General features: G+C 52.5%; 1 protein-coding gene across 15 annotated transcripts; it reads left to right on the forward strand.

The window, feature by feature from the left end:
• The first annotated feature begins 656 nt into the window (after positions 1-656).
• On the forward strand, positions 657-27,575 carry Tjap1 (tight junction associated protein 1). 15 transcript variants are annotated; one of them, XM_076557761.1, is made up of 14 exons: positions 657-752; positions 1,269-1,361; positions 10,429-10,813; positions 11,203-11,269; positions 13,082-13,211; positions 20,282-20,394; positions 21,217-21,343; positions 22,790-22,818; positions 23,736-23,897; positions 24,074-24,140; positions 24,355-24,384; positions 25,050-25,157; positions 25,233-25,316; positions 25,912-27,575. In XM_076557761.1, exons 7-14 carry the CDS (start codon positions 21,245-21,247, stop codon positions 26,995-26,997), a joined length of 1,665 nt encoding a protein of 554 aa, XP_076413876.1. In that variant the 5' UTR covers positions 657-752; positions 1,269-1,361; positions 10,429-10,813; positions 11,203-11,269; positions 13,082-13,211; positions 20,282-20,394; positions 21,217-21,244; the 3' UTR covers positions 26,998-27,575. The 15 variants fall into 15 exon arrangements, with proteins under 15 accessions (XP_076413876.1, XP_076413869.1, XP_076413879.1 ...); XM_076557767.1 differs by lacking the exon at positions 24,355-24,384 and having other exon boundaries at positions 684-771; positions 10,429-10,654; XM_076557754.1 differs by lacking the exons at positions 10,429-10,813; positions 11,203-11,269.
• The last annotated feature ends 161 nt before the right edge of the window (positions 27,576-27,736 follow it).

The raw sequence follows: 27,736 nt of genomic DNA on the forward strand, positions 1-27,736 counted from the left end.
AAAACTGGGCGTGGAGGCTTACACCTGTAATCCCAGGTGAGGCAAGAGGCTTGCCTGGGCTACAGTGTGAAGATCAACCTCCTCCCATCCCCAAACAGTAAAAATCGACCGTCTGGGGGGAGGGACCACATTTTGGATCAAAAGGCTCCATTTTCTGATAACAAAGGACAATCCAGGAACCTGAAAACTTTGGAAGAGGTGGGAGGAAGAGGCTTAGCGAAGGGGATGGGAACTGGGTCATGTGTTGTCTTCTGTCAGGACGAAAACTGGCATTTTTCTTTGCCGTGCGTGGCACTCTGGAGGCAGAGGCAAGCGGATCTCTGTGAGTTCAAGGACAGCCTCTTCTACAGAGCGAGTTCTAGGCCAGCCATTGAGAGCCGGCTGGGCGGGCGCGGGAGGTGGGCAGGTTGGCGATGTGTTGGTATTTTTCTTTGGATGAGGGGCATCTCCTACCGTATTTTTGAGCGGTGTTCCCCAGTTTTCACGCAGGGACAGTCTTCCCCCCTTTCCCGCAGTTGTGCCCTACTCCTGACATCACCTTCTTTCTTCCTCCCGCCAGGTCTCCAAAACCTGCTTGGAGGACATTCCCACCCCCATCGCAAGGAGTCCCAGGTCTTCGGCCCGAGGCCCCGCCCCAGGCCCCGCCTCCGATGACGCGCGGCGCCGGGTGCGTGGGGATTCCCGCGGCCCTGGGCCCTACCCGGCCTGCCCCGCGGCAAGATGGCGGCCTGAAGACTCGGCCGCGGCGGAAAGTTTGTTGTGGGATTTTGAGTAGGCGAGCTGGGAGGCGAGACGTGGGGGGATTGCGGGGCCCTGGCATGGAGCAGGGGTGGAGGGAGGGACCAGCTCCCAGGTGGAGGATGGAGGAGGGTTGGAGGCGAAAAGCAAAACAACCAACACCGACGGGGGCGGAGGGCAGGGGGCCTGTAATCCCGTGGCTGCCCTAGGGGAGGAGACGGGGCAAGGGGGAGGGGAGCCAGAAGTGGGTGTGGTTCGCAGTCTGGAGGAGCGATCGCTCGCGATTTGAAAGAGAATTACTTCTCTGGGAGTAGAGAAACCTGGGGTTTGGGACAGAGGCCTGACTCCCTCAGGCCAGTGGGAAGGGAAAGGGCTCCTGTGGGTGCCGTCGGGAAGGATTGGGAGAGAGAGCGATCTGGAGTTTGCAGGGCGGGTCTCCCAAGGAGCGGACCGAAGCCAGGCAAATGACCCCCTGCCAAGCTTAGATCAGCCTTTCCATAGCTCCTGTAGCAACATCTGTCCCATTTCAGCTGAAGACCCGGGGTCCCCAGGGTCTGGAAGAAACCACACTGCCTGCCCGGAAAGAAGAGGTAGCGACTTGCCCCAGCCCAACCCCAGAGCGGGTAAGATGGTCTCCAAAGACAGGTTTCTGAGTGGCATTCTCCCTGGGAGAGGATCCATGGGCTTGGAGGGTCAGTTAATATAGAATAATAAGAGAAAGTTGCTCTTCCAGAGAGTTTGTCTGTTGACTGTGATCCTTAAAGTTGGTGTTTTGGTTAGATTGCTGGCTCCCTCTTGGGAGTTGGTGTAGAATTGAGGTTTGTTTGCCTTCATCTGTATAAGCAACTCGGGCAAGTGGAAACTAAAAAAAATTTTTTTCAAGATAAGATGTCACTGTGTAGCCCTGCCTGGCCTGGAGCTCACTATGTAGAACAGGCTAGAAGTATTTTAACACATTCCTGTCACAAAGCAGTTGCCCACTTGTACACCATATCTTCTTCCATTCCCCCTCACACCATCAGTTTGACATTCTGCCTGGAAGTAGACCTTTTGTGGGTGACGTGATAGAGTTATAAGAAAGCAAATTTCTGATGGGGTTCACTGAGGTTGAGGTCTTTTTATGGGCAACTCCCAAATGTCCCAAAAGCTGCATGTCTGCTTTTCCGTTTTTCTTTTGGTAAGCAAAGTTCACTAGTGTTCCTTGGGTGTGGCCTGGGGGAGCTGTGTCCCCAGGTGAGAGGAAGAGGGGAGGGCAGGAATAGGAAGAAACCCAGATGAGCTTGCGTAGTAAGGGCTCAGTGTGACTTGGGGAAAGTTTAGGTCACTCTGTATCCTTGAGACCCCTGATAAAATGTTACTTTGCGGTTGGACCAGTGAGATAAAGGCAAGAAAAATTATGGACTTGCCCTCTTCTGTTAACTTTCTCTTCATCCGTCAAATCACATTTAAAAAGAAAACAGTAATCGTTTTTAGCTGCTCAGAGGAATCATGGCATTCCACACAGTGGACCCGCTGCTGGAGGGAAAGGACTGAAGACAGAGTACAAGTACAGTCCTCACCGCTGCTGGCCTGGGCAGACACAGAGTTGTTGTTGTTGTTAGTGGGTTGTTGTTTTTTTTTTTTTTTCACTGTGTATCCCTAGCTGTCCTGGACTAGCTCTGTAGACCAGGCTGGCCTTGAACTCACAAGAGATCCACCTGCCTCTGCCTCCCGAGTGCTAGGATTTGTTTTTGAGTCACTGTGTAGCCCTGGCTGGCTTAAAACTCTTTATGTAGACAAGGCTGACCATGAACTCATAGATAATGGGTCTCTGCCTCTTAAATGCTGGTTTTAAAGGTATGGAACATTGTGCCTGGCTTAAGTAGTTAATTTTAAATATTTATTTTAATTAAAATATTTGTTTCTATTTTATGTTTATGAGCTCTTTGCCTGCACATATGTTTATGTACTACATTTGTGCCCGGTGCCCTTGGAGGCCAGAAGAGGGTGTCAGATCCCTTGGAACTGGAGTTACAGATGGTTGTAAGATGCCATGTAGGTGCTGAGAATTAAACCCACGTCTTCTAGAAGAACAACCAGTGCCCTTAACTGCTAAGTCATTTTTCCAGCCTCTATTTATTTGTTTTTTGTACATTTATGTTTACCTGAGTGTATGTGCACCATGTGTGTGTAGGAGCTCTCAGAGGTCAGAAGAGGGCATCAGATCCCCTGGATTTACAAGCAGATGTGAGCTGCTGTGTGGGTGCTGGGAATTGAACCTGCGTCTTCTACAAAAGCAGTGTATATGCTGAACTGCTGAGCCATCTCTCCAGTCCCCAGTTGGTTTGTTTTTTGAAGACAGTCTCACTTTGGTTCTGTCTGGCTTGGAACCCACTGTATGACTCAGCTTGGTCTTGAACTTGTGACTGCTCTTTTCCTAACTCATGTCCCTCCCAGTTACTGGGATTATAGACATGGAGTGACTGTGACCAGCTTGTGTTTTTTTTTATTTTCCCCTCTCTTTTTTTCTTTTCTTTTTTGGGATTGTTTTTTAGGCTAGACTTAGACTTCTGGGCTCAAGCGATCCTCCCATCTCAACGTCTCAAGTAGCTGAGTGTATAGGAGTCCAGCTCTATGCCCAGTGGGGTCAGGTTCTATAGTGAAGTCTATTCTGGGACCTGTGTCTGTGTGATGATTGAACTGGAAGGTCTGGCATGATCTAGATGCTCACTAATCATGTCTTGTTCATTGCACATGCACTCCCACCACCAGAAGTTTACTCCAGATGGGACACCTTCAGTCACTGTCACTAGTCTGGCCTCAGTGTTTCCAGGAACCTGAAGATCTGATGAGATTTAGCTGTAAATTCATCTCTGGAGGTTTGGGAACCTTTTTTTCCCCTGAGGAGAATTTGTGTATGTGAGTCCTTGGGAACTGTAATCAGCTAGAACTGTAGAACTACACACACGTGTAGTCCTAGCACTCAGAAGGCTAAGGAAAGAGGGTTGGTAGTTTGAGGCCAGCCTTGTCTACATAGACCTTGTTTCCAAGAAGGGACGGGCGAGAGATGAAAAAAGAACAATTTGTTGAGTGGCTAAAAGAATTGAAGCTGGTATACACTAGTAACTTTAGCATTTGAGAAATGAGGCAGGAGGGTCAGGAGTTCAGGACCACCATGCTCAAGTTACATAACATATTTCACCTGTTTCAGAAACAAAACCAAAGAATTAAAACCGACGCAGAGAGCCAGGTTGCTAGTTGGATCTGACAGTAGTATTTGACCTTTCTTAATTGCATAGCTCTGTGCACCTCAGTTTCTCATTGCTCAGTGGGGACAGTAAGGGCACCTATCTCACAGGCTTGTTGTAAAAGTTCATGCATTAATGTGCTCCGATTCTATCTGATACTTGGTAAGTATTGTTATGCCCATCAGGTCTCAGTACTGCTCTATGCCCCATGGTTGACCCTGTGATTTCTGGAGGATTAGTACTGGTGGGCTGCTGGCCCGATGCTACAAAGGTGCAGTGTAGCCTTTTGATAATCTAAATTAAGATTATCAAAATTATCTTTTTTTAGACAGCTGTCTAAATTAAGCTGTTTAAAGTGATGCTAAGATGCTATGATATGGGCGGTGGTAGAGCACACCTTTAATCCCAGCACTTGGGAGGCAGAGGCAGTGAGTTTGAAGCCAGCCTGGTCTACAGAGAGAGTTTCAGGACAGCTAGAGCTATATAGAGAAACCCTGTCTACACAGAGAAACCCTGTCTTGAAAAACCCAAAAGAGAAAAGAAAAAAAAAAGATGCTATGAAGCTGGAAGTTTTGTATTTGCTGTTGAGCAGTAATAATAGTGAATATTCGGGACATTCTCTGTGTTTGATGTTGGAAGCACTTTGTATGCACTAGCTACCTTTTATGGTAACAGCTGTAGGAAGATACCATCCTATTTTACAGATGAAGAAATGAAGTAGAGTGGTTGTCGTTTATTCAGAGGTCCCCAGTTAGTAAGCAGCAGAGCCCTATAGAATGTGAACTCAGGATACCTGGCTCAGCAGTTAAATGAGCTGGTTTGCTTTTAAATTTAATCTTTTTTTTCTTTTTTCAAAGTAGGGTTTCTCTGTGTAGCCTTGGTTATCCTGGAACTTGCTCTGTAGACCAACCTGGCTTTGAACTCACAAAGATCCTCCTGCCTCTGCCTCCCAAGTGCTGGGATTGAAGGTGTGCTCCACCACCACCCAGCAAATTTAATTAATTTAAAAAAAAATTATTTTGGGGCTAGGCATAGAGGTGTACACCTTTATTCCTAGACCTCAAGAGGGAGAGGCAGTTGGATCTCTGAATTTGAGGCCAGTCTGGTCTACTTAGCAAGTTTCAGACCAGCCAGGGCTGCATAGTGAGACTCAGACTGAAAAAAAAAAGTTATCATTACTATTTTAAAAATATATTTATTTTATTTTTAATCGTGCGTGTGTGTGTGTGTGTGTGTGTGTGTGTGTGTGTGTGTGTGTGTGTGTGTGTAGGTATGGATATGTGCATGTGACTGTAGCTGCCCTTGGAAGGTGGAATACCCCCCGGATTAGAGTTACACATGCTGTGAACCACCTGATGTGGGTTCTGGGAATTGAACTTGAGTCCTCTGAGTACATGCTCCTAACTGCTGAGATAGCTCTCTAGCCTCCTCCCCACCCAAATATTTGTATTAATGTGAAGTTACCTTTTTTTTTTGTGGCCCAGCTTGCCACAGCATTCTGAACACCTTGTTGTTCTGTGGTTCTGGAACCCTGGACTTCACATAGCTAGGCATGTACCCTACCACTGAACTGAATCCACAACACTTCCGGGCTTTAGATAATCCTCCTGCCTCAGCTTCCACAGTGCTGCAGCTGTAGCTCTTGCTTGTCTGGTTAGTTAGAGGTACACCCATGGGAAACATGTCTTTTCTGGAACCCAGCTCTTCATCTCAGGCCTCTGTTTACCCTTAGAAAGAATACATAAGGCAGAGGAAGTGCTCAGGAAGCCCACTGTGCCGTGTTGGCCAGACCCGTTCTCTCCTTTCAGGATTCAGTTTGGTGACTACCCACTGCAAAGTGACATTGGGATCTACTGTAACTCGGGCATGGAGTGCCCCTGGCCAGAGACAGGCATGAGGATGGTCTTGGGAGTCCAGGCTAGCCAGGGCTACGTACCAAACCTATTTTCAGAACAGCACAGCACTGGAAGCATGCTCTAAGAGGGATGTGTTCCTTTGTGTCAATGTAGACGTAAACATTAAGGTTGTCGTTTGGTTTTGATACTGACATGGGGAGATAAAGTAGTCACAGTATTAAATTCATAGTCTGTGTATACTCATTCTTTTCCAAGTAGCAGCCTGCGCAGAGGAAAAGATAGGTGGCATTTTAAATAGCTCCTTCCTCTCACATTTGGTGAGAGTGGAAAACAGATGTTCCTACCCTGAAAAGCTGTGCTGCCTGGTGCAGGCCCTGGTGCAGGATGTGAGTGAGTCTCCCGTTCCCAGGCAGGGGCAGCCGCAGCCTGAGGGCGGAGGCCAGCTTCAGGTTGGACTACCCGGCTCTTCTCTGAGTCATGTCCTGTCTATTTAACACACCCTCAGGGCCATCTTTTCTTCAGTGACTCTCCAGCCTGCCAGTGGGCACGTGCCTGGTATATAACCGGATTTGAGGGGACTTGGAGGCCCAGGTCTGTGGACTTTCCCTGAGACATCTGGCCTGGCCCCATCATGAACTTTCCTGTCTGTTGTGGTACCTGGCAGTCTTGTGCCCCTCCCCCATTGTCTAGAAGCCGCAGGTCCCAGGGTAGCATACTTTGCCTTGATTTGATTTGTGCAGGAGTCAGACATGCTGCAACTCGTTCTCTTAACGGAGTGCACCTGTGTGTTGTAGTAGAGATCTTCGGACTTGCTGCCTTCGGATTCTGTCTCAGCAAGTGACCAGGCTGCCGGTGAAGGCAGGAGGGTTTGTTTGTTTGTTTGTTTTTTGGTTTTTTGAGACAGGGTTTCTCTTGTGTAGCTTTGCGCCTTTCCTGGAACTCACTTGGTAGCCCAGGCTGGCCTCGAACTCACAGAGATCCGCCTGCCTCTGCCTCCCGAGTGCTGGGATTAAAGGCGTGCACACCACCGCCCGGCAGCAGGAGGGTTTGTAACCAGGCTGCCGGTGAAGGCAGGGGGGTTTTGAACCAGTCCCCCTCTTTTGCCATTGTTTAAATTCGTTTTCTCTTGAAATGCCCATATTTGAGCATTACATTGGAATCTCATCCCTTTATTGCCTTCTCACCAGATTTGAAGAACTCCTGATAAGCTGAGTCTGTGTGCTTTTATTTTTTCTGTGTGTTTGAAAGGCTTTTATTTTTTCTAAAGATTTTTATTTTGTTTTGTTTTTTTGAGACAGGGTTTCTCTGTGTAGTCCTGGCACTTGCTCTGTAGACCAGGCTAGCCTTGAACTCAGAGATCTGCCTGCCTCTGCCTCCCGAGTGCTAAGATTAAAGTTATGTGACACCACCTCCTGATTAAAGAGGTTTTTTTTTTCAAATATGTGTATGTGTGGTTATGTGCACATGAATGTAGATACCCACAGAGATCAGAAGAGGGCATCATGCTTTTTTTATTTTATTTTATTTATTTTTTTAATTTTTGAGGCAAGGTCTCCCTATGTAGCATTGTCTTGCCTGGAGCTCAGAGACATCTGCCAGTGGTGCCCCCGGTGTGGTGGTATTGAGGCATGTGCCACAACACCCGGGAGATCAGTTTCTCAGCAGCCCTGTGGACTTAGCTCAATTTTTCGAACTTTTAGGCTTATATTCCTGGACACCTCTCCTCGCTCCCTTCAGCTTCCTTTTTGCCCTTGTCTTAAAGGCCCCTTTCTTTCGGACTCTGTCTCTCTTTATCTCTGGGCTTGAGTCTAATACTGTATTTGCCTATTTTGTTTTGTCTGGCTGTCACAGGACTTGAAGTGTCCTGAGATCAAGGACTTGTCGAATTTACTTTCGTATTTCCAGCAAGCATGATGACAAACCTATATCCAAGCACTCAAGTACCAAGGCACATTTTTTAGTTCCAGAACAGCCTCTTCTATATCCTGGGGCCCTGTCTCCAGAAAAAACCAAACTCAGCCTGTGCCTTTGGAAATACTGTGGTTCTCCCTTATTTAATTTAAAGTTTATTCTTTCTAGCTTGGCGTGCAAAAAAGCACCTTGCATCCTGGCCCTTGCCCTGGTTTGTTTTCTGTTCCTATGATACACACTGCTCTTCCAGAGGATCTAGGCTCAATTCCCAGCACCCACATGACAGCTCACAACTGTTTGTAACTCCAGTTCCAGGGGACCTGACAGGCACGCACACAGGCAAAACACCAGTGCACATTATTTAAAAAAAATGCTGAGTGGTGGTGGTGAGCACCATTAATCTCAGCACTGGGTGGTAGAGGGGCAGAGGCAGGTGGAGTTCAAGGCCAGCCTGGTCTTCAGAGTGAGTTCCAGAACAGCCAGGACTGTTACACAGATAAACCCTGCCTCAGAAAACCAACAGACAAACAAATAAACAAACAAACAAAAACCCACAAACCCACACTGTCCAAAAGTGACTTGGGAAGGAAAGGGTTTTTTCACTTCCTGTTACAATCCATCATTGAGGAAGCCAGAGCAAGGACCAAAGCAGAGATCGTGGAGGGCCCATTCATACCTTGGTTTGACCCATAGCTTTGTCAGTCTGCTGTCCACAGTGGGCTGGGCCCTTCTGTATCATTTATTAATCAAGAAAGTGGTCCCAGTTTTTCTTAGTTGAGGGTCCCTCTTTGCGGATGACACTAGCTTGTGTAAAGCTGGCGCAAACAGACAACTAGCCAGTCCAGCCCGTTAGACCGCGTCACTGGGTACCGCTCCCTCCATCCTGTTCTTCGTGGCTCCCTCCCCGCTCTCGTCGTCGTCGTCCACTCACTTAGCTCCTCTGACCTGTCCACTGCACTCATCCACAATGTCTCCACACCAGGACCTGACTTCTTTGGGCCTTCTGTGAGAAGCTTTCTCCCCAGCTCTTTAAAAAACACACAACAACAACAACAACAACAATGAAACAGGGGCTCGCTGTGTAGCCCAGAGTGACTTCACACTTGTCTTCCTTCTGTCTCCTGAACGCCTGGATTGTAGGTCAGCTCTCTGCTACCATGCCCGCTGCATGCCTGCCTTCTCTCCTTTCCAAACTGTAAGCCTCTGGATCTTTGTTAGAGCCTCTTTTCCAGTGCGCAGTATGTCGTGGTGAGGGCACTCTGTTGACCACGTGTGGGGACCGCTCAGCCCAGTTGGAAGGATTTGTGCATTGAGTGTTGGGACTGTGTGAGAGCCTGTGCTTCGGGGCTGGGTGGGCTTGTTTGCAGGTAGGACTGTGCCAGCTGTGCGGTGCTGACAAGTTTCTTCACCTGTGGGAGTCTTGTCTCATTTTCTGCGAAATAGGAGTGCTGTGGTTTTTTGTTTATTTGTTCTGATTTTCCAGGGGTATTGAACTTTAGAGACAGCGAGATCGCAACACATAGCATGGTTCTTGGCATGTGAAAGACAGTCCTTAAATATTTGTTGAATCTCAGTTTTGAGACTCTATGGGTAAGGACTTTTTTAAAATTTATTTATTATGTAAACAGAAGAGGGCGCCAGATCTCATTACAGATGGTTGTGAGCCACCATGTGGGTGCTGGGAATTGAACTCAGGACCTCTGGAAGAGCAGTCAGTGCTCTTAACCTCTGAGCCATCTTTCCAGCCCCCTCCCCCCCTTTGTTTTTTAATTCAAGCTAGAATAAGCTTCTTGATTTCTGTCAAGAAGCCAGGAACATTTTTGAGTAGGGAGTAAAATGGAGAGTATCTCCTTTCTTATGATGAAGCAATAATGAGGACACCAGCATGAGAAGGGGAGCACCGTCAGAGATCAGCTGTGAGTCAGATTGCAGCGCTGCTCCTGTCTTGGGCTGCAGAGACTCTCGGTGGACCACCGTGTGACTGCCGGCCTCCCCAGTCCTGGGGAGGTGACCTCCCCAGTGTGTGAGCAGTGGATCACAGTGGGTTGTCGTCACTAGAGAGAAGGTGACATACAGCCAATGACCAGATGGAGTGTGTCTTAGTCAGGTCTACTATGTTGTGATGATACACCATGACCAAAGCAACTTGGGGAGGAAAGGGTTTATTTGGCCTACTCTTCCACATCCCTGTTCATCATGGAGGAAGTCAGGACAGGAACTCCAACAGGGCAGGAACCTGGAGGCAGGAGCTGATGTGGGGGCCACAGAGGGGTGCTGCTCACTGGCTTGCTCCCCATGGCTTCATCAGCCTGCTTTCTCACAGAACGCAGGATAACTAGCCCAGGGGTGGAATCACCCACATATCTTTGGCTCTTCCCCCATCAATCACTAATAAAGAAAATGCCCTACAGGCTTACCTACACCTCAATCTTGTAGAGGCATCTTCTTAACTGAGGCTCCCTCCTCTCTGATGACTCTAGCTTGTGTCAAGTTGACAAGCTAGTCAGCACAGAGTGCTTTGGGACCCACATTCCCAAGTGTCTTGGAGAACCCGGAGGGATGTTTGCAGGCACTGAGGAAGCCAGACTTGAGGCCCTCCTGTGGTCTGGTGCCCCGGCCCTTCCTGATGCTCTTCCTGAATTTAGGGCTGGTTTCTGAGTCACCATCCATTGTGTGCATTTTCCTTTCCACTGCAGTTGATGGGAACAGTCTTCAAGATGCCAGTTCTCAACACATACCACAGGAATTTGTTTCTAGAAGTTAGGATCTCTTCAGCCGTGCAAGGCACTCCAGCATGAATCTGCAGTCAGATCAGGAAGAGCTTCCAGTTCTCTGAAGAGCAATGGTGTCTGGCACAGATCTCTGCCTGAGCTCGTTTCTTGTCCTCAGTGATCTCGAAGCATGTACCACACTGAGTCACTGGTAACCTGTCTTCCCTCTGTTAGGGGAAAATCTGAGTCTGAGGCTACTTAGGAGCAAGGTCCTTAGCTGAAGTCCTTTGAGAAAGTGTTAAGCATCTCTGGTTGCCATGTGACCCAGCCCATCCTTCCTGAGCAGGCTAAAGCAGATGAGAGCTCTCTGGTAAGATTTTTCCAGTTCTTAGTGTTCTAGTGGAAGCTCACTTCAGCCGCTGGCGCCCTGGCATCCACAGACCCAAAGAGTCTGGAATGTTCTGGTGGAAGCCCCACCTCTCTGCCCAGACCCTTCCCCTCAGAAAGTCCTGCCAAACACGGCTCCTCCCCCAGAGATGCTCAAGACCTCTCCCATAGGGTATTTAAACTGCATCCCAGAAAACAGACACAGTCATTTTTCAGTCTCTTGTCTGGAGAATCACTCGGGAATGCTTTACCCATTAAACTGGGGCTTTTTCTAATTCCCTCTGATTTGGTCTGATTGCATTGCTTCGTTGGCGGAGAGGCTTATGGGGTGCAAAAAAACTTTTCACATAGGACTTTTTTTTTCCTTTTCAGACAAAATCTCACTCTGAAGCCCAGGCTAGATTGGATCTACTATGTTTTTTTTCTTTTTTGAGACAAGGTTAGTTCATGCTAGCCTCCAACTTTCAATCCTCCTTCCTCAGACTCTGTGCTAGGATTTTGGGCATCCACCATCACTCCCAGTGTTCTGTTCTTTTCTTTGCTTGTTTGAGACAGAGCTTTTCTGTGTAGCCATAGCTGTCCCGGAACTCACTCTGTAGACCCAGCTGGCCTTGAACTCACAGAAATCCAGCCACCTCTGCCTCCTGAGTGCTGGGGTTAAGGCGAGTGCTACCACAGCACACTGCTGTCCTACCTTTAGAAGGCTAAGCAGCAGACCTAGCTGCTGTCTTGGAGTGCCTGTGGGTAAGGGTTCTGAGGGTTGTCTGTCAGTGGGCAGGCTTTCCCCTCATCTTTAGGAGGTTAGGGGTTGTGGAGACTCCTGGGGGTCAAACAACCTCTCCACGGGTGTCACCAAGACCATTGGAAAAGACAGATTTACAGTGTTACAATTCACAACACTGGCAGAGTGACAGTTAGGGAGTGGCAAGGAAATCATTGTATGGTTGGGGTCAGCGCCACACGAGGAGCTGTGTTAAAGGGTCGCAGCGTCAGGAGGGGTGCGCACCACTGATCTAGACCACACTGTCTTTTCTCCAGTCACGTGCAGGCTTTTTTAAGCTTGGGGACAGTAGACAGAGCAATATGGGGATCTCAGTAAGTGGGCAATTCAGGAATCTACTGGCACTTTCTTTCTTGTGCCGTACTGGGGAATAAATCCAGGGTCTAACACATGCTAAGTAAGTACTCGACTACTGAACCATATCCTCAGCACACATCCCCCCCTCCCCCTTTTTTAAAATTTTGAGACAAAGTCTCAGTTGCCCAGGCTAGTCTTGAACTCGTCACCCTCCTGCTTCAGTGTCCTGGGCAGCTGGGCTGACTGCCGGACCCTCGTGGGGGCAGCATGGAGACGGTACTTCCCATTTTGCTCATCACTGCTCTGCCTGCAGGGCTTCTCAAGCGGGGCTGAGGAGCTTTCTGCTCTTTCCTGATATGTTGGAAGCGAATTTCCAGTCCTGCTGCCCCAGGGGACCCATCTTGTCAGATTCCACTGTTGTGGCTGATCTGACTTCCAGGTCTCTCTCTAGGCTGGAGTGTAGCACGCCCCCCAGGATGTTTCTGGAGGCGTTGGGAAGGTGGTGGTGCTTCTCCTGGCTTGCTGTATTGGGAGGACTAGGATTCTGAGAGGGTGGAAAAGCCCCTGTTGGAGGCTGGGGAGCCTGGCTGGGCTTTCATCTGCACTTTCTGGGGTCTCCTGAGGGCTCCCTGGGGAGCCATCTGTCTGGCCTTGTGGAAACTGTGAGGTGGCAGTGTGCCACCTTTCCCTGAGTGGCCCAGCTCTGGGCTAGGTTGCACACTGCTCCATTGTGCTGTGTGTTCTGAAGCAGCTCTTGTCACAGCCTTTGACCCCCACAGCCTCTTAGTGTTCTTTCCCTCGGTCTGTGGGAGGTGGTGTAATACACTCTGTTGGCATAGGCCTGGCCGGGTGGCAGCCGCAGCTGTGGGAGGGTTGGTTCTTACAAGCCAGTGTGCAGAGTCCTGGTGCAGCCTGGCAGCAGTGTCTGGGAACTAGAGAGACTGGGAGCTTTCCACAATAGCTGCCTTCTCTTGGCCAACCAGAGAGCCTTGTTGTACGGGTCAGTAAGCTGGACTCACTGCTGGCAAGGTGGGGTGTTGGTCTCTCCCGGAGTGCTTTCTGGCGGTGGGAGCCCCTGAGTCCCACAGTAAGTTGGAGGTGCTTTCCTGGACGAGAGTACAGTGTAGTCCTGAGGGATCCTGCAGCTTGGTCTTCTGTGCTCTCTCTCTGCAGCTCCAGAGCTGGGCTGCTCACACCCCCAGCTGTCTGTTTATATGGAGTGCCTGGAGGGTGTCTACCATGAGTCTGTTGCTAACACCACTAACCAGGAGAGCTGGCTGGCTGGCGAGAAGACACTAACCCTGTGAGTCTGACTCTGGCTAGCTAACCTGCCTTGGGGTGCCACCAGAAGTGTGCGTCCTCCAGTGTTCTCTCCAGGCTGCCTGCCTCTTTCCCTCACTCAGCCTTGCTCCCTCCACCTTCTGGGCCCCTGCCTTTCCTGTTTTCCATGATGTGGGCGGGATGTACCTCCTTTGTCTAAGTTACTTGTGTGAAACACCAAGACAACTTAGAATTCTAAGAAAGCGTTGAACTTGGCTTAGAGTTGCAGAGGGTTGAGTCTGATGACAGAGTGAGAGAGCAGCTGAGAGAGAGGGAGAGAGAGACAGAAACGGACCAGCACACAGAGACAGACACTAGGAATGCTGGGAGTCACGTGAAACCACAAAGCCCACCCCAGTGGACAGGCCACACCTCCTCCTACTTCACAAACTGGGGACTAAGCATTCAGGTGCATGAGTCTAAGGGGCCGGTCTCCTTCAAACCACCCCCCCTTCATGGCCAGAAGAGAGATGGCCTGCTACAGGACTCCTCTGCCTCTCCCCTTCTTCCATAGTGACATCTCAGGCCCCCACAAACAAATTGATTCCTGTGCTTTTAGCGACAAGGAGTTGGAGACTTTCCCTCACTTCCCAGGCTGTCCCCACTTCTTTGCTAGAGACAGGTAGAGAGGACAGGAATACGCCTTCCAGACCCCAGATAGTTTTCCTCCCTGTCAAGAGGGTGAATGTGGATAGTTCCACCATTATTCCCACTCAGAATAGGAAGTTAGGTTATCATCTTTTTTTTTCTTTTCCCCTCGAGACAGGGTTTCTCTGTGTAGCCCTCCCTGGTTGTCCTGGAACTCCCTCCATAGACCAGACAGAGATCCATCTGCCTCTGCCTCCTGAGTGCTCGGATTAAAGGCGTGCGCCATCACTGCCCAGCTAGGTTCTCTTCTTGGTTGGGAGAATGAGGCTCACCTTGGCCTGGCTCTGGAGACTTCTTGGTCAGAGAGAGGAGTAAACTGAATGCCAGATTCAGGGATCTGTGTAATGATGTTGTTCCCGCTGGTCGCCTTTGCTCTGGGAGGTGGAGTTTGGTCTTTTACTGTTTCCACTCAGTGTCAGGCGGACTTTAACCGAGAACTGGGAAGGGCACCTCAGTGAGATGAGGCAGGGCCTTGGATTCCTTAGGCGCAGGAAAGGTCCTGGCCTTTCCTGGAGATTGGTGAGTGTTGCCTGGCATGGAGAAGCTGCTACCCTAGGCCCTTTCCTCCATCTTTGGAACGGAGACGGGATGTCTGACAATCCCACGAAGATCAGTTGCCTTGTTCTCTGGCAGTCCAACAAGTAGCTCTTTACATAAACTGTGTCTCCAGGCTCTGAAGGTGAGGCCGGCCTGGAGCCTTGAGACTTGCAAGTCCTCCAGGCCGTTTCTGTTGGCTGAGAGGGAGAAGGCAGGGGCCTGACTGCAGTGTGGGAAGGGTGTGTGTGAATAGGAGGGACATAGATGCTTCCAGGCTCCCTAGGAGTGTAGAGTTAGCAAGCTGAGGGCGGTTTGGGCTTGGCTCTGACTAGAAAAGGGAAAGGAAGGCCGGCCAGGGTTGCTGCTTTTCTCTTCCTTAGGGGAGGGCATGGAGTCCACTGTCAAGTGCAGGCCATGGACTTGGACCCTTCTGGCACTCCTGTGGTTGGGGAGGCTTTGGTTTGCTTGGATCAGCATCAGTAGTCTTTTTCAAACCCTTTGTTCCTGTCAAGTGTTTGCTGGGTGAGAGGCCAAGTGGATAGACAAGGTGTTTGTTCAGGTGGGGAACCAGGTGAGTTCTCACAGGTCACCCGCGCTGGTTCTGAGGCTTCATGATGACAGTGCTTAGAATGATTCTCTCCCTTTTGGGCCTTCAGCTTAGTGTAGGGGCAGGTGAAAGCTAGAGGCAGCTTATCCCAAGAGGGTGAGGTTGTACTTGCCCAGAGGCATGTATCGCTATTGGAGGGGTGGCAGGGCTGGTCTGGGCACAGACTGGCATCTCCTACCCTAGTCATCAGCTCAGAGCAGCATCTTTGCCCAGGCCCCACCCTGTGAGCCGCTGGCTGCCTGCCTGCCTGCCACGCGCCCAGGATTGCTGAGGGCTTTGCTCATGTACCTCAGAAACAGCTGCATGCCGGAAACGGGGGGCCGAGGCAAATGAAGGGGGTGGGGGTGCAGTGGGGAAGGCCAAATCCAGCCTTGGCCTGAGGACTGCTCTCTTCGCAGCAGGCCCAGTGGAGGGCTCTGTTGCAGAGGCGGGAACATCATGGGAGTTCTCAGGGCTGCATTCCCGGGTCATTTGCCATAGGCTTGACCCTTGCAACACAGTGGTTTATGTTCGGAGGCTTTCGATGGAGGCAGAGCCTGGATTTCAGAGGCTTCAGAACCATCTAGGTTTACATGGCAAGCATGTTGTCTACCCCTGTGATGTGCAACTTCCCCAGGTTGCAGAGGTCAGAAACTCGATATCTGGCATTGTGGCTCAGGAAAGTTAAGGCAATACCTTGTTTCCTGTGTGATCAGGATGCTGTGATTTGGGCTGGTGGGGGCTTTCAGAAGGGCTGGTGTTTGTTTTATTACCTATTTATATCCTGCTAGGTTCCCAGGGAATTCAGGCTCTACACATAGCTCAGCTGTCTTCTGAGTAGTGCTGGATTTTCCTTTCATTTAGAAAGCAGTAGCAGTTACTAACTTCTTTGGAAGCATTATGAGGAAAGACTTTAAAGATACTTGTAGTGTGGGCCCCACCCTGATTCAAAAGGTCGGGTTCATTGACCCTCAAGGTTCCCCGCTAACTTAGTTCATTTGCTGCTGTGAGCACTTATCAGTAGGTTTCACAGTACTCTGAGACCAGATAAATGACCTCCTTTCCTAAAGAAGGTCTTGGTGGATAGTGGGGAGATGGTCTAGTTGGGTTGGATGCTGATCCAATCAGTGAACTTGTCCCTACTGATAGTGCAGAATTTGAGGAGCTGGAGCAGGCTTCTAATGGAAGAAGGCTGGCATGAGACAAGGCCCAGAGCCACATCCGTTTTGAATCCAGTCCTGTCCCTCTTCTGAACTAGTGATGGAGTGGGGATGCTGGCCCTGAGTCCTTGGTAGGCAGAAAGCCTCAGGAGAGTGGCAGGAAGGGGTAGGAGAGCATCCCAGGCTCGTGGGCTCCTTCCTGCTGCTGCCGTCCCTCGGGAACATTGGCTGCAAGAAGAACAGGGACAGTAGTTAGAGTGAGCCGGGTCTGGAGAGGTTTCTCTTCTCCATCTATCTCCAGGAGACGGCATCAGTGGCAGACGGCCATACCCATCCAAAAGGGGGTAGACATGAGTCCCAGCACCTGGCTGGAGTGGGGTCCTTTGAGTCACTGACACTGGCTAGCTGCTTGCAGTCAGGTGCTTTGCTCTTATCTCCCCGCACTCTGCTCAGCTGCTCAGTGGGTCCGCAGTCAGGTCCTCTGTGCATGCCGAGTCCCATTTCTAATGAAAGTAGACTTTGTTCTCTGAAGGCAGGCAATCGTGCCCCATGGGCTGTAATCAGGGAGAAGGTATTTAATACAGGGCAGGTGGCAACAGGCGGCCGCATTGACTGGCAGATTGCAACATGGCAATTAGCAGGCTATCACCCTCCTCCCCAGCAGATATGGGTAGTCTGTCCTCGGAACTGACTGTGAACAGTGAAGAATGAATGCTATGTAGCACAGGAGGGGGAGCTGGGAGGGGGTGGGGTGGGGGTGAGGAGAGCCCCTTCTTCTCCTGCTTCAGGGTGTTTGGGCGTATCTCACTGAGGTCAGCAGGTTCATCTGAAGAGCCACAGCCCATGCTGGGTCGGCCAGGGTTCCACCTGGGCACAGCTCTTGGTACAGACCCAGTGTACAAGCTGGTGCCCCCATCCTGAGCCATCTAATCCTGCCTCCTAAGGCCCAGGTATTTGGGAGGAGTAGAGTTCTTCCTGCTCATTGCCAGATCTTCCTCCAAGAGTCAACTTGGCAACTAGAGGCCTTGAGGCCCCACAGGCTGACCTTGGCTATGGCTTGCCCTTGGTGGCCCAGGGCATCTTGTCAGCACAGGGTTAGAAGTCTTCCTTGGGCTGAACTCTGGAAAACCTTTAGGTAAAGGAGTTGTGGTCAGTGGAGACCACAGCTGGTAGCTCAGACTTCCTGGTGAAACTGCTTTGATGTTTTCTAACTCACCTTTTTATCTTCTCCCAGCTTGGGGGCCTCCAAATCCAGCTGTTCTTCACTCTCCCCCGGGCTGTTCTCTAGTCCTGGACAAGGCTCTCCAGTGCTGTCCCTTACAGGTTGGATCCAGGGCACTTGGTAGATTTTGGGAATTGAAATGCAGGCCCAGGTGTCCCAACATGCCCTGGTATTTATGGACACGGGGCAGGGAGTGGCGCAGATCTGCCTTGGGAAGTAGAGTTGGGGAACCCGGAAGGTTCCCTGGCACACTGTCCCTACTTCCCGGGTCTGGTAGAGAAGCAGCCTTTCCCCACCTCCATCCTTAGAGTCCCTGTCTCCATTTTCTGTCTCTGTCCTTGTCATACCCACATCACCCCCAACCCAGCACACCAGATTGCCTGGAGCCTCAGAGAAACCTGAAAATAAAAACATTCTCATAGCTGCAGCCAGGACTTACTGTCAGGGCAGGGCAGGGCAGGCTAGAGGACGCGGTGCCCCAGTGAGGCAGCTCTGCCCACAGAGAGAATTTCCAGATTCCTGAGTGTGTCTGCCTGCCCCTCCTAAGTGCCCTGGTGCCTAGGAGAGAGGGTGAGCCTCGGCAGGAATTGGAGCAGGTAAGTAACGGAGAGGCCAAGGTTGGAGGAGAAGGCACACAGGGAGCTTGCAGAGTGAAGGTTCCTCAGCCCTGGGGTGGGGGTGGGGGTGGGGGTGGGGGTGGGGGTGGGAAAGACGGGCCAGGACAGGAAGAAGGCAGCGGCTAGCTCTGGGAGCTTTCCCCTCATTTTCTAGAAGCTCCACTGCCTGTCTGCCCTTTAGTCCATGGCTCTGGTCCTACCTTGTTTTCCAGGCATACACACCCACACAGACACCTCTGAGTTAGGGCCTGGTACCTGCATTGGTTTGGGACTTTTCTAGGCCCCTCCCTCAGGCCATAGGAGTCCCTACTCCAGGGCCCTCTGGAGGACAGCCACAGAGGACCTGTGGTTTATCTTGTTTGTTCCCCTTACCCCAGGAATGTGGTGTCCTTTCTGGCCCTCCCAGATTCCTGTGCAGGGAGTCAGCCTGACAGCATGCTGCTTGTGCCCTGTGGGGACACGTTCTGCCTCCTGTCAAAGGGGCGGAGACTGGCGGCTCACGCTTTTGCTACTTTCCCCCAAACCCAGGCCAGGGACCGTAGAGAGGAGGGAGCTGCTCCTGCTTCCCCGCCCTCCTTTGCCCCCACCCTGATGCCCCAGGCCTGCTGGAATGTGACAGGAGTCGTGGCCAGGGCATGTCCCAACAGTAGGAACACATGCTTTAGCCCGCAAGGCCTCCTTCAGCCCCCAGCTCTGTTTGGGTTGACGGGGGTGGGAAGAGATTGTTCTTGTGCTCAGAGAGCCCCAGGGTTGCCATTTCCTCTGCTCACCGTGGCGCCTGCTGCCCCCGTGCGGCCGCCCAGCGTATTGCAGGTGCTTCTCGGAATCCCGAGGCACTGAGGGACCTGGCAGGTCACTTGGCTCAGCCATGTGCATAGGCGCAGAGTAGGCTTTGCGGTGGGGAAGCGTGTCACTCAGGCACTTGAGGGTGCAGAGCAGCTGGGCCTGGAAACGTGGGTCTTGGCTCCCCAGACTTGGCCTTACATTTTTTCGATTACATTTACTTTGAGTGTATGTGCGTAGGCACATGCTTGCTGCAGTGACCATATGGAGGGCAGAGGAGCACCTGTGGGCGTCAGTTCTCTCCTCCTACCACGTAGGTCCCCGAGGTCAAACTTGGGTCAGCAGGCTTGGCAGCAAGCACCTTTGCCTTTGGAGCCGTCCTGCCAGCCCACGGTTGTGTTGTGTATACCGGCAGCTCTCCACCTCAGCACTGTTGACCTTCGGCCTTGCCTGCTCTTTGTTGTGGTCACTGTCCTGCTCACGGTAGGCTAACTCATCAATGTCCTGGCCTTGACTTACCCGTGGTACCTCCGCCTCTGCGGATTTTGAAAACTGAAAATGTCTCTAGACACCTGCGATTGTCCCTGAGAGAAGCAGGGGCGAACTCACCTGACTGGGAACCACTGCTCCTAATGCTGAGTTCGGGTCTGCTGTCTTGGACCTACCTTTGCTCATTGCTTAGTTTAGTGACCCATTGTACACAGAAGCGGTCTCTGGGCTTCTTGTGGAACGTTTTTGGGGCTCTCTCCAGCACCATCGTCCTCTTGCTCCTCTGCTAGACCCTTGGTAGTCTCATTTGCAACCTCTGTCCCCCAAATTCCCTGGCTGTTGAGACCCTAAGAAGCCTAGGAGATGAGCAGGACACATGGGGTAGAAATAAGAATAGGACCAGATGCCGGGCGGTGGTGGCTCACACCTTTAATCCCAGCACTTGGAAGGCAGATGTTGGCAAATATCTGTGAGTTCGAGGCCAGCCTGGTCTACAAATAGAGTTCCAAGACAGAGCTGTTACACAAAGAAACCCTGTCTTGAAAAACCAAAAGAAAGAAAAAAAAGAATAGTACCAGATCTGCCGGGCATTGGTGGTGCACACTTTTAATCCTAGAACTCAGGAGGCAGAGGCAGGCAGATCTCTGTGAGTTCAAGGCTAGCATGATCTACAGAGTGAGTTCGGGACAGCTAGGGCTACACAGAGAAACCCTGTCTCCAAACAACAAAACCAAAAAAGAGTGGTAGCAGTCCTCTTCCAGAACGGGGCGTGTGGGAAGTTGAGACAGTGAATGCGTGTGCATGGACACAGGCGTTGTCTGGAGAAAGGCGGGTGCTCAGGACTTCAGTTGTCTCTCTTTTGAGTTGGCCACTACCCTGCCTCTGCCGCGTTCCCCCTAACCCCCGTCCTGTCTGTGGGCTCCCTGCTTGCTACTTTCCAGGAGCCTTCCAGGTCGCAAACTGGGCAGGCAGGCGGCTGACACCTGGTGTCCACTTTCTTCCCTTCTCTAGTTTCAGGAGCTCTTGGCTGGAGGAAGTGGAGGGGCTGTGGGATGTGGAGAGCCGAAAGCTGACACATCTGACTCGAGGACAGCAGAGCAGAGCGCGCTGCCAGGGAACAGACGGTATGTCCTGATGGGCAGGCCCTTGTCCCTACTTGGTTCTCTCTGGGAGGCTGGCGGTGAGGTGCTGGGTAGGTGCGCTCTTTTAGTGGGAGCTGGTCAGACAAGAGAGTGTGTTTGGGGCCAGATGGCCTTGGCCTTTGTTGGCAGTGTCCAGAGAGTGCTCTCAGCTTGGAGACACTTCTCCAGGAGCCTGGGTTGGGTCAGTATCCTCAGACTCTTAAGGTTTGTTCACGGTTTATGGGAAGCAAACCTGTATTTAACTTTACCTAAGTGCTGGGCACTGTTTTGTTTTTGTTGTGAACAGTCTGACTATGTAGCCCAGGCTGGCATCAATTTAGGACTCTCTTTCCTCTGCCTCCCCAGTACTTGGAATTACAAATGCGCATTGCTGCCTGTGTGTGTGTGTGTGTGTGTGTGTGTGTGTGTGTGTGTGTGTGTGTGTGTGTATGTGTGTGTGTGTATGTGTGTGTCTGTGTGTGTGTATGTGTGTGTGTGTGTGTGTGTGTGTGTGTGTGTGTGTGTGTGTGAGTGAGGGAATGCTTGGCGCAGGTGTGCGTGTGTGCGCGTGCATGTGTGTGTGTGTGCGCGTGTGTGCGTGTGTGCGTGTGTGCGTGGGAATGCTTGGCGCAGGTGTGCGTGTGCCACATTACCAGCTATAGAGGTTAGGGAGTTTGTGGGAGTCGACTCTCTCCTACCATCATGTGGGTTCTGAGGACAGATGTCAGATGGTCAGGAGCAGTAAGTGCCTTTACCCACTGAGCCGTCCTTCAGAGCCTCTTCCCCGCATCTCTGAGCCTTTCTCTCTCTGGCTTCTCTTGGCAGGTAGACAAGCCTGCACCTTCCTTCCAGAATGACCAGTGCTGCCCCTGCTAAGAAACCGTACCGGAAGGCACCTCCAGAGCATCGGGAGCTGCGTCTGGAGATTCCTGTGTCCCCGCTCGAGCAAGAGGTCAGCAAGATCGCGATCTGGCCTGGCTGGCGGAGGCTGGCTTCCCGGGCCCGAGGTGCTGGTCGTGCGTTAGGGCAGGAGAATGACTGATGGAGCTGTGGCGGTGCCGGTGGGCTGTCTGTGTGTGCTCCTGTCCCAGGGAGCCGTGGTCTCTGAGCTCAGCAGAGTCGTCCCGAACACTGCAGTTCTCCCTGTACCAGCCAGCCCATTGGACTGTCGGGCCCTCTGTGCTGGAAAAGTCATTCAGCCTTGGCCTCTAGGGACCTGAGGAGGTGGCCCTCCAGCTGCTTCCCACCACAGTAGCTCTTCTCCACTGTCCCTCGGAAGTCCGGCCCTTCACCCAGCTAACTTGATGACTTGGTACTCTCTGCCAGGAACCATGTTAGGCTTGCTCTTAGGAGGCCTGTGGTCAACTGTCAGACACTCCAGTCTAGTGAGCATGGGTGGTTCCCGGAGCTTGCTGTCAGCCTGCCTCCCACCCCACAGTGCACACAGTCCAGTCTCAGATGCTGAGCGTCAGCTGTGTCCTGGCCTCCTGGGACAGTCTAGGGAGAAAGTGCCACCATTTGTTCATTGCAGTTGAGGCAACATTAGATAAAACTTTCAGGTTTACAAAGAGGGAACTAAGGTCAAGGGGGATGAAGCCTTCACTAGTGCATTGCTGAGTAGGGTCCTGATCTGAGCTGTTTGCTTCATTGGCTTCCTTATGGCCTGCACTTCTAAGGTGTCCCTTCTGCATAGCTTGGGCCTGCTCTGTTGGCTGGGCTCTGGCGCTTGGGTCATGACCATTGTAAGAGCTTAGGAAAGTTGGGGCAGGGCCTTCAAAGCAAGACACAGAATAACCATTCGGTGGTGCTTACGTATATCGGAAGATGGAGGCGGTGAGGTCAGGAGTTCATGGTCACCTTCAGTTGCACAGTGAGTTTGAGTTCAGCCTCGGCTGTCTGAGAACCTGCAAGCAAACACTCACCAACCAAAAGCCCCATAGCATTTTGTACCCCAGAGACTCTCAGCCATTCAGTTCTTCCGTCTCATCCTCCAAGGTCCTGATTCTGTCCATCTTCCTCTGTAGGGGCTGAGAGGGCTCTCTCAGCTCACAGCTTCTGTAGTGTGCCTTGACTGACTTCTCTAGAAAGTCAGTGCCATGCTTGTGAGGAGCTGGGTGGATGCCTGAGAGGTGCTTTCTTCTTGGGGACGAGATGGCATGGGTACCTGCTCACCTGGGAAGATGGCTTCAGGTTCAGGGTAGATGTTGGAAGAGGTTCTAGAATGTTCTGGTGGGCATGGGAGAGGGCACTCTAAGCTCATCCAGACATGACTGGGTTTCACCCAGAGCACCGCCACTCTGTTCTGTTACATGGCCCTCTCCAGGGCTGTTTGAAGTGTGAGCCAGCCAGGAGGCCGTGGCTGGATCTGAGTCTCAGGCTTTCCCTGTTTTTTGTCCAGGGGCCCCTGACTGACGCAGAGAGGATGAAGTGAGTACTGTCCGTCCGTCCGTCTGTCACTCACCTGTGCACTATGCCCCTTCCGCTTGCTGCTGTAGGCTTTTGGTACTACCGGGTTTCCCCCTGCATCTGGCCTTCTGACAGTCCAACTTCTGACAGTGTGGCACAGTGTTGTGACCTACACTTGTTCACGCTCGAGCCGTAGACTCGATGTTACAAAACAAACAAAAATTGCAGAAAAAAATGTTAGTTTTAAGTAAGTTTACAACTTTTGTGTTGGGGTGTGTCCATGCCTTCCTCGCCACACGCAGCCCAGGGAGCACTGGTGCTCGGCAGAGGTAGAGGTTGGATGGGGGTGTCTTGGGGAGCACTGGTGCTCGGCAGAGGTAGAGGTTGGATGGGGGTGTCTTAGGGAGCACTGGTGCTCGGCAGAGGTAGAGGTTGGATGGGGTGTCTTAGGGCTCAGTGCTGTACATGTTCTCCCTGGGGAAGGGTTTTCCTCCATCTGTGGGCCGAGGACGGGTCCTCGCGGAGAGCCCTCGCCCAGCTCCCGGCTCTAGAGTGCCCCCCCCCCCCCCCCCCCCCGTGCCAGCTGCCCCTTCCTGTCAGCGTTAGAGGCCTCCCGGAGAGCAGCAGTGCTGGCCTGGATTCCCAAGAGATTAATAATGGAGAAGCCTGATTATGAAGTGGGGAAACTGGAGCTGCGAGGCTTGGTGGCCTGCTGGCTTGGGTGGTGACCTTTTGTTCTGTGCTGGTGAGGGGCAAAGCGGAGTGTTTTACACCAAACCCTCTGCTCCCGCCCCATCCCGTCTCCAACCTAGAGGGCCTGTGGATAGAGTCCCCTAGCTAGACTGACACTGAAGGACGCTTGTCTGTCCTGTCCTTTCCCAGTCCTGTCGGGCGCTCCGGGGTTAGCTGTCTGATGGCCCCCTGTCCCCCTGCCCCAGACTTTTGCAGCAGGAGAATGAAGAGCTTCGCCGACGCCTGGCCTCAGCCACCAGACGCACTGAGGCCTTGGAGCGGGAGCTGGAAATAGGACAAGACTGTCTGGAACTGGAGTTAGGCCAGAGCCGTGAGGAGCTGGACAAGTTCAAAGACAAATTCCGCAGGTGTGGGAATAAAGGGCCAGCTGTCTCCCCCTTCGTGGGAAGTTAGCTGCAAGAGCCTCAGCTCCCACGAGGCTGATTCTGTGTAGAAAGCCGGGGCTCTCCCAGAGTCCCCTGTAGAGCAGGTTGGTGGCCCTGAAATCAGGATCTTGACCCGGGCTCTCCGCCTTGTGTTCTAGGCTGCAGAACAGCTACACAGCTTCCCAGCGGACCAACCAGGAGCTGGAGGACAAGCTGCACACACTGGTACTGTGCTGGCAGACGGGACTAGCATCGCAGTGGGCTGGGGCTTGCCAGAGGGATGTCCTTCACCCTGGGGCTTGGGGAGGGAGGGCATGGCAGTGATGGGGAGGGGACTGCAGTGTCCTGTGCCAGTCGGGACTGTTAATGCTCACACTGTTTCTCTTCTCTCTTCGTCTCCCCTCATGCCGCCACCGCTGCTGCTGCATTCTCCTCTCAGGCCTCTCTTAGCCACAGCTGGATTTTTGCAGTTGCGTCTGAGTTTGTGTTTTTTTTCCCCCTGGTTCTGGCCTCCTTGGTCCGTATCAGGGATGGTGGGCCTTGGCCATTTCCCTCTGCCCTTGAGCACATCCCCTCTCCCCGTCACTGTGAGGCCCATTAGTAGTCAGTGCCTCCACCCTGGGAGAGACCGGGTCTGGGGCTCTGCTCCTGGCTCTGGCAGAGGCGCTGGCTGATAGCAGCCCTCAGCGCTTTCCCACTTCCCAGCTGCAGGGCCAGCAAGCCCAGGCTGTAGGTACACGTTAAGGGAGCTGAAGCTCCCCCTCTGTGCCCGGCCAGCTACTCTCACAGACGCCCACTCCTAGCTGATCTCGGAGACAGATGCCCACACAGGCTTTAGTCCCTGGCTGCAGTTCCTGCCTCTGAGATGTTAGTGCCTTGAGTCCCTTAAGCCCCCGCAAAGGATGGGTAGTCTGCCTCCGCCCTGGGTTCCCATGGCATTAGGTTCTTCTCAGACGGCTCCTCATGAGCAGCCTGCAGAGCAGGAGAAACGCCGAGTCTCCTCCTGTCTGTCGTCATGTCTGCTGTCTGCCTTGGCTGCCCTGGCACCTGTGGCCTGTGTCTCTGGGCTGGAGGTGGTGGAGGGAGAGGGCTGGCTGGGGTCCGGGCTGGCTTTACCACAAGTCTGTGCTGCAGATCAAGAAGGCTGAGATGGATAGAAAGACCCTGGACTGGGAGATTGTGGAGCTGACTAACAAGCTGCTGGATGCCAAGAATACCATCAATAAGCTGGAGGAGCTCAATGTATGTGCCCATCCTCGGTGTGGCTCCATTTGCACCCTTGGGCGGGCTGGGCTCTGAGCAGGTCTCTGTCTGCAGGAGCGGTACCGACTGGACTGCAACCTGGCTGTGCAGCTCCTCAAGTGCAACAAGTCCCACTTCCGGAACCACAAGCTTGCTGATGTGAGTGACACCTGCCCGGCACCATTCCGCCTGGTCAGGACTCGGTCCACTTTCTGTATCTCTGCCTTCTACTTCCTCTGACTTCCCTTTCCACTTCCTTCCTCTTGCCCCTGGGTTGCACTTCCTGGGTGCCACTGAGGCCGGTTACTGGTGTTGGAGCTGGCTCTGTTAGTATTTTGTAAGGTACTCGCCAGCCCTAGGAGCCTGTGCAGGAAGAAGGGGTGGCCAGAGCTGTTAGCCTTGACCCTAAGACAGCCCATCTGACCCCTTCCCTCTTCAAGCCAAGGCTGAGCTGGCCTGCAGACTGGAGGCACTTGCAGGTCTGGAGTGGCTGGCACTCTCCAAGTCTGGTTTTGGCACAAGCCGCCTGAGACAGGAAAGAGATGTTTTGGTGTACATAGGTCTTAGCAGTCGAGCTGGTTAACTTCATGTTAAATACAGTACCAGTTGTTTTTTTCTGGGAAGTCGGGTTGTGTAGAAGCTTAAAAGCTGAGCGCACAGGATTAACCAGGACGTGGTGGCTCTTGTTTTTGCTATGAGTCAAGCTATCTTCAGCGGGGCTCATTCATGTCTCGCTCCTCTCCTCTTACCCTAGCTACCCTGTGAGCTACAGGACATGGTCAGGAAACATCTGCGTAGTGGTCAGGAGGCCGCCAGCCCCAGCCCTTCTTCCAGCCTGGCCGCAGGGGCTGTGGTGCCTACCTCCGTCATTGCCCGGGTGTTGGAGAAACCGGAGTCTCTCCTGCTCAATTCAGCCCAGTCAGGCAGTGCCGGACGCCCCTTGGCGGAGGATGTCTTCGTGCATGTGGACATGAGTGGGGATGCTCCGGGTGACTCAGCCAGCCCCCCGGCCCCTGGCAGTCCCTCTCCACACCCCAATGGGGAGTGCTGCTCTCTGAGTACTGCAGGCGGCTCCCCAGAGGAGGAGCTGCCCCCGCCAGCCTTTGAGAAGCTGAGTCCCTACCCTACCCCGTCTCCACCACACCCGTTGTACCCTGGTCGGAAGGTGATCGAGTTTTCTGAGGATAAGATTCGAATTCCACGCAACAGTCCCCTACCCAACTGTACTTACGCCACTCGACAGGCCATCTCCCTGAGCCTGGTGGAGGAGGGGGGTGAGCGCGTCCACCGCAGCCCAGTGCCTAGCAGTCCTGCCTCAGCCCAAGGCTCACCCCATCACCAACCTAGTCCAGCCCCCTCAGCACTCAGTGCCCCAGCCAGCTCTGCCAGCTCCGAGGAGGACCTGCTGGCCAGCTGGCAGCGTGCATTTGTGGACCGCACCCCGCCTCCCGCTGCTGTGGCCCAGCGCACAGCCTTTGGACGCGATGCCCTCCCTGAGCTACAGCTGCATTTCTCCCCGAGCCCCGCGGAGGCCCCACCACCTTCCCCACACCAGGAGAGTGGACTTCTGCTGCCAACAGAGCCTGACTCTGCCTGTCCCAGGGAGGAGGAAGAGGAAATGCTGAATCTGCCTGTCAGCCCTGAGGAAGAGCGCCAGAGCCTGCTGCCTGGTGATGAGGGTGCAGAGGATGGACCTCACACTTCCCACATTGATGGCAGGGCCTGGCCACTCCCCACTGCCAGCCGCCCTCAGCGCAGCCCCAAGAGGATGGGGGTGCACCGCCTGCACCGCAAGGACAGCCTGACGCAGGCGCAGGAACAGGGCACCCTGCTCAGCTGAGGCCACCGCCTCCCCGCCACCACCCCTCGTGGCTGCGTGCGGCTGGCTCCTGACTCTCCTCAGACCTGGGGAGCTCTGTGTCCTATGTGAAGGGGGCCCACACCAAATCTTGCAGCTGCATTGGCACCGATTGGTGCCGGCTTGCCTCCTGACACTTTCTTTTCCTCTTGGAATCCTTCTTCTCCAAAGGTAATAAGTCACTTGAGTCCCAAGTCAGTCCAGGTGTTATCACGGGGAGGCGCCCGGCTTCCAGTGTTCTTTTTCCGTTCTCCTTCCTGTCCAGGAGCTTTGGTTGTTAGGGGACGGTATCATTGAGGCTCCTGACCTCCAAGTACTCTTTTCCTCTGCATGAGCTGCTCTTTGGCCTGGCCCAGCTGGACCTAGGGACAAGGGTGGACTCACTCAGGGCTCCCCTCAGCTGTTCCCACCGTCCCTTCCAGAGAGAGGGTGGGACTTCAGGGGCCTCAGGCTCCAGGGAGGCCTGGCTCTCTTAACCTTGGCTCTAGACTGTTACTCCCAGATTGGGGAAATTTTCACATTGACTGTTTTAAAATCAAATAAAACTTATTTTACAGGTATGGCTTAATTTGTCTTAATTGACTTTCTCTTTCCTACTATAATCCCTATTCTTGTTTTTATTTTTTTTTATTTATTTATTTTTTTTTTTTGGTTTTTCGAGACAGGGTTTCTCTGTGTAGCTTTGCGCCTTTCCTGGGACTCACTTGGTAGTCCAGGCTGG

The sequence above is a fragment of the Peromyscus maniculatus genome, chromosome 21 (assembly GCF_049852395.1).
Source record: "Peromyscus maniculatus bairdii isolate BWxNUB_F1_BW_parent chromosome 21, HU_Pman_BW_mat_3.1, whole genome shotgun sequence".
Lineage (NCBI taxonomy): Eukaryota > Metazoa > Chordata > Mammalia > Rodentia > Cricetidae > Peromyscus > Peromyscus maniculatus.

Bases quoted from the DNA above. Each gene is read 5' to 3' on its own strand.
- Tjap1 (XM_076557761.1), top strand. From the start codon at position 21,245: ATGACCAGTGCTGCCCCTGCTAAGAAACCGTACCGGAAGGCACCTCCA. The intron at 21,344-22,789 runs GTCAGCAAGATC...TTTTTTGTCCAG, and splicing joins TGTCCCCGCTCGAGCAAGAG to GGGCCCCTGACTGACGCAGA. The intron at 24,141-24,354 runs GTACTGTGCTGG...TTCTCCTCTCAG, and splicing joins AGGACAAGCTGCACACACTG to GCCTCTCTTAGCCACAGCTG.